Genomic DNA, 5,975 nt, shown 5'->3' on the forward strand with positions numbered 1-5,975 from the left:
TGAGGATCCTGACCGAGGTCCTCCTTCACTTCACTGTTCTTTTGGTTCCCCTTATATAGCCCTCTTCTCACCATCTCTTTCTTCCACCTGTTGATCATCCATGCGCTTCCCTTCTAATCGTCCGACCCATCAGCTGCGTTATCAGTAATCATGTGATTTGTAGTGGCCAAGGTTGCCCTGTTCAGAGTCACATCTCCATTAGTGCGGTCAGAGGGTTAGGTGAGCGCATTTATTGTGGAGGTGACAACCTGTCCTGGGCTTGTTCCACCTGTTGATCATCCATGCGCTTCCCTTCTAATCGTCCGACCCATCAGCTGCGTTATCAGTAATCATGTGATTTGTAGTGGCCAAGGTTGCCCTGTTCAGAGTCACATCTCCATTAGTGCGGTCAATTCCACCTGTTGATCATCCATGCGCTTCCCTTCTAATCGTCCGACCCATCAGCTGCGTTATCAGTAATCATGTGATTTGTAGTGGCCAAGGTTGCCCTGTTCAGAGTCACATCTCCATTAGTGCGGTCAAAGGGTTAGGTGAGCGCATTTATTGTGGAGGTGACAACCTGTCTTGGGCTTGTTCCCCCACTTGGTGTTGGCCTCGGTCCATCGAGGACAGGGTCATCCTCGGCAGGGTCCTTATAGCTCAAGCCTTTATGAAGAGTCCTCGGGTGATTCTCCCTCCGTAGCATGGGCCTTGGGCCGGATGTAAAATGGGCCGAGACTATCAGACTTTTGGGCCTCATAGTTAGAGTTATTTGAAACCAATTACAACTATTGTTTCCAATTTTTTTTTTTTTTTTAAAAAGGTAATACTAAGCAAATATTTTTATAGGAAATACTGAACAAATTCTAATATAATTTTGTCTATTTTTTTAAATACTAATTCTCTTTATATTTTATTTTTTTTATTAATATATTCTTAAATATTAACTCGAAGTATCCATTTTTTTTAACCCTTCTATCATTTCTGCTCCCTCAAGCCGCCTCCCTCTCCTTCAAATGTTCACCTAACTATAATAGCATATACATAAATTAGTACAAAGGTCAAAATAGCATGATTAACTTTCTTCTTCACATACTCTTTATGATTTAAACCATATTGCCATTCACTGTTTGCTAACAACGATTGATTATTTTAAATTACCTTTTATTTTTCTTCTTCAAATACCTTTCTATTTTCCTCCAGTTGCTTTGGTAGTCAATCTTCCAACTTAATTTTTATTTTATTTTCTTTTTGTCCCCATCTTTTGTCAAACCATAGAGTTATATAGTCCTCTGCCAGATAAGACCGTTGGATATTTTACAAGAAGATTTATTGAAAGGTTAGAATAACCTAAATTTTCCTCTTTTGAATATAGAATTGCAATACTTGGTTGTTATTATGGGCTCCATTAATATTCTATGTTTGTGTGTTTTTTTTTTATTTAATATTTTTACTTCCATAGTTTGTGTGTTTCTGTATGTTATTTCATTTTTTTATTAAGAATAAATAAATAAATAATAAAAACTACTTGGGATGGAATTTAAAAAAAAAAAAAAAAAAAAATTAGATCATGAATCTGAATCTTAAAGATGCAACAGTCTGGGAGGGAAAGTAATTGTAGGTGAATATGAAATTGAGCTATAAAATTTATTATGCTTCAACCTTGATATGATTTTAGTTCAAATTTATTATTGTTGAATATAAAATTGTGAACCTTAAAACAGTGTATGCGGAATGATGATTTAGCTTTTTTTTTTTTTTTTTTTTTTTTTTTTAAATTTTAATTGGACAAAAACTTAGAAGCAATAAAATAATGTTTTCTAACTAAATTCAAATACATGGTAGTATTAATCAATAAGGACACAAGCAAAGATTTCTTTTATAAGTACAATTAAATTTAATACAGCTTCATGTCTTCATTTCATTTTTCTATTTTATTTTTATTATCATTTTTTTTTATTTCAATTTGAATTCATAGTTTTTGTGAAAGTCATATTTGCAGGTATGTCATTTGATGAGTAATTTTGTTTGAATAATTTGATAAATTATGTTATATATATATATATATATATATATATTTAAACAATGGAGGTTTATTAAGTTAATATTTTTCTCTTTCTCAAAAAAAAAAAAAGTTAATATTTTTCTTTTGTCCATTCACAATATGATCCTTAACCACTTATTATTATAAAATTTTTACTTTTCAAATAAGTAACAAAATATTAGTTTGATTTAGNCTAGGAGGACTGTCATATATTGTGTTATTGGAGTCTTTCAAAAATTCTTTTCCGGTTCAAACTGAATTTTAAATGGAAAAAATGATGAAAATTTTAGATCATGAATCTGAATCTTAAAGATGCAACAGTCTGGGAGGGAAAGTAATTGTAGGTGAATATGAAATTGAGCTATAAAATTTATTATGCTTCAACCTTGATATGATTTTAGTTCAAATTTATTATTGTTGAATATAAAATTGTGAACCTTAAAACAGTGTATGCGGAATGATGATTTAGCTTTTTTTTTTTTTTTTTTTTTTTTTTCTCTTTCTCAAAAAAAAAAAAAGTTAATATTTTTCTTTTGTCCATTCACAATATGATCCTTAACCACTTATTATTATAAAATTTTTACTTTTCAAATAAGTAACAAAATATTAGTTTGATTTAGCAAAAAAAGAAAAAAGTTTGGATTTTTTCTCCGCCTCTATATTTATATCTTTCTTTTATCTCTCTGTCATATTTACGAGCCACCTATGGTTTTTGCTGTTGGTACGTGGCCTGTGTGAAACACACGCCTAACGGAGCCATAGTCAAGTAGATTCCTTGAACTGTACCGTTCAGATTCTTCAGAAACCTGTATTTGTCAGGCACCGAAAATTATATCTTGTACACACTGTGGGGCCTACCTGTGTGTGAGTAAGGCACACGCCTAATACTCACTTTACTGAGTTCTTGACCATGATATTTAGTTGCTAATTTGTCCCACACTACCAACAACCCACTAGTTTTATTTTGGCACAAGGCTGGTGCCTTACACACGCCTAGCACTACCTGCCTTGATACGTAAATATCAAAGTTCATATCCATCTAATTAATATGCTAACCTTTTTGTCTACAACTTTATCTTCAACCATATGTTTAAAGTTATAATTTTTTGGGAACTATAAGCAGAATGAGATTAACATCACCAATAATGTGCAAGATTTTTAAACCTGGACCAGACCGGGAGGTCAGACTGTAAAAATCAAGAACCGAATTAAAATCTGGCTTTTTAAGCATAGAGAATCGGACATATGTGGCAATTCCGTGAACCCCTAAAACTGGAGTTGGACTACACAAATTGGTTGCAAGAACTGTGCGGTCCAACCCCTTAGCAATTTTTTTTTAAATTTTTTAATTTCTTTTATAAAAACAACTTAACACAATTTTATTCTATTTAATTGAATTATCCATCCCTTACAAGGAATAAAAAAAAAATTATAATTAAAATCCTTCAAAGATATTCAACTTTACTTCAAAAATTAATCATAAATTTTAATGTTTTCATAGTTATTATTTTATTTTATTAACTTTCTTATTTAATTATTAAATATATGCTTGAAAATCATTAAATTTCCCTCACATATATAGATATATTAGTCAATTTTGCTAGTTTTATAAATTTAATAAGTTTTCATGGTTATTATTTTATTTTATTAACTTTCTTATTTAATTATTAAATATATGCTTGAAAATCATTAAATTTCCCTCACATATATAGATATATTAGTCAATTTTGCTAGTTTTATAAATTTAATATCTATATTTAGGCTTTAATTAATTATTAAATTAATTATGACGTCATCACGTTTCGACCTCGGTTCGACCTCAAAAATTTTGAACATTTCCATTTTATAGTTCAATGAATGATCCGGGTCTGAAAACCTTGATAATGAGTACATAATGTTAATGGACACCGTAAGCAGCTTGTTAAGCAATTGTTTTATGTCATATATTTTTGTTTTATGTTAGATTTTTGACCAATTTTATAAGAAGCCAGACCAATAGAACTAATTTTTTGAGTTTCATTTATCACTTCACTATTATTTTCAATTCTCCCATCAATTCATATAAATTTTTTTATCATTTACACCTCACAATAACTTACTTTTAACGAGCACCTTACACTTAGTAGTGTTGCCAGTTAACATTACTCATAGAAGTAATGAAAATATTACCGCTAGCTCCAGAGTCCAGAATTCAGACATCTGAGTGAACGCGGCTTTTGATTTTTTGATATTTTCCCTAATCTCTGGCATGGACACAAAAAAGTGGGCCTAACAAAATAATAATAATGCGCACTATCTTTGATTCTTTTTTCCTTTTTAGGATTCTTCATAAAGACCAAGCACCTTTTCTTTTTAATATGCATACAGACAACACAATTAATTTAACCTATAATTTCTTGCTATATATACGATACAATTTCGGACACCACCTTCGTCCAAATAGAATAAGTGAGTGAGTAGGAATCAAAATATTTGTTAATTGTTAATCTTTTCTTTTCTTGCTTCCAGTTAGTATTCAGAGTCTAGAAAATGGCAGAAAATGGTCACAGTGCAGACCTTGAGAAACAAATGTTACTTCTCCAAGACCACGAGGAGAAGCATTTCATGTCTAGTGAGATGGTCCGTGACATAATTCTTGGTGTTTCGGATGGTCTCACTGTCCCTTTTGCACTTGCTGCTGGCTTGTCTGGTGCTGATGTTTCATCATCCATAATCCTTATTGCTGGAATAGCCGAAGTTGCTGCTGGGGCTATCTCCATGGGACTTGGCGGGTATATATAATAATACTAATTAACACTTTTTAATATTTTTGACAGAAACATCTAAAGTTTAAATTTTAACTACACTGTTTTAACTATTGAGTTATAATAGTAATTAAAAAAAGTATTTATAGATAATACAGTACAATAAGTTGAAAATGATGAAGCTTTACTGTGTGTATATGCTAGCTGCTCATTTATGTGAGTTGAATGCATGCAGGTATCTTGCAGCAAAGAGTGAAGCTGATCACTACGCCAGGGAGCTAAAGAGAGAACAAGAAGAGATCATTGCTGTCCCTGATATAGGTTTGGTCCTTCGCAGTTGTCTTTCTTCTAAACCATTAACCATCATATATATGATCCCAATTTTATTACAAACTCATTCCCAATCTCTTTTTTATTTTATTTTATTTTGTTTAATAATAATAAGTGGTCTCAACTTCAAAAGCCGTGGTCTTATTATTATACTAGTCATTAACAGACTCCCATTTTATATTAAACATTTGTTTAGAACTATTTAATACTAAAAGAAAGAACAACTAGCTAAAGGTTTTCTATATGAATTATATGACTATTAAACATTGAGAGTGGAGGCGGGACAGTTATTGCTTAAATTGGAGAAAGAAATTGACATTATTATTGGAAATGACATAATGGAGAGACCAAATAGGCCACCCCTCGTACCAAAAACCAACATAGATGAGAAAATTCGGTTATTAGTACTTATTTTATTTTTTAGGACACAGGGCGGTGGCACTTGAAGGCCAGTGACCACCCTGACCTGAAAAAATCTATATATATATATATATATATTTTTTTTTTTTCTATATAATAATTTAAAATTTTATATTTGTCTACACTTCAAAAAATATTTGGAAACATCCTAAGTTTTTTTTATGCCAATAAAATTAAGTTTTGCTTCATAATTTATTCTACTTAACAATATATTAGGGCTTTCAAGCAAAAAGAAGCCCAAAAAAAATTTTTGAACTAAAATCTGAAAAAAAAAAAAATATATATATATATATATATAACATAGCAAGCCCAAATGCCCAATAGACCCCAGGAAAAAAAGCCCAAGATCAATTTCTTTTATTAAATGGTATAATTTATACTTTTTAAGTAACATATGAGAAAAATTCCTAGAAGTATCTATTAGTATATAATTTTCAATCAATGAAAAAAAAAAAAAA

The 5,975-nt window shown here is 30.8% G+C and overlaps 1 protein-coding gene across 1 annotated transcript in view; it reads left to right on the plus strand.

The window, feature by feature from the left end:
- The first annotated feature begins 4,422 nt into the window (after positions 1–4,422).
- Positions 4,423–5,975, plus strand: part of LOC112010384 (vacuolar iron transporter 1) — a 2,761-nt gene continuing 1,208 nt past the window's right edge. Inside the window, exons 1-2 of the mRNA XM_024042726.2 lie at positions 4,423–4,794; positions 5,003–5,088. Coding sequence (XP_023898494.1) covers positions 4,553–4,794; positions 5,003–5,088 — 328 coding nt within the window. The 5' untranslated portion in view covers positions 4,423–4,552. The remainder of the gene's footprint in view (positions 4,795–5,002; positions 5,089–5,975) is intronic.

This window comes from Quercus suber, unplaced genomic scaffold, assembly GCF_002906115.3.
Source record: "Quercus suber isolate HL8 unplaced genomic scaffold, Cork oak 2.0 scaffold_845, whole genome shotgun sequence".
Classification (NCBI taxonomy): domain Eukaryota; kingdom Viridiplantae; phylum Streptophyta; class Magnoliopsida; order Fagales; family Fagaceae; genus Quercus; species Quercus suber.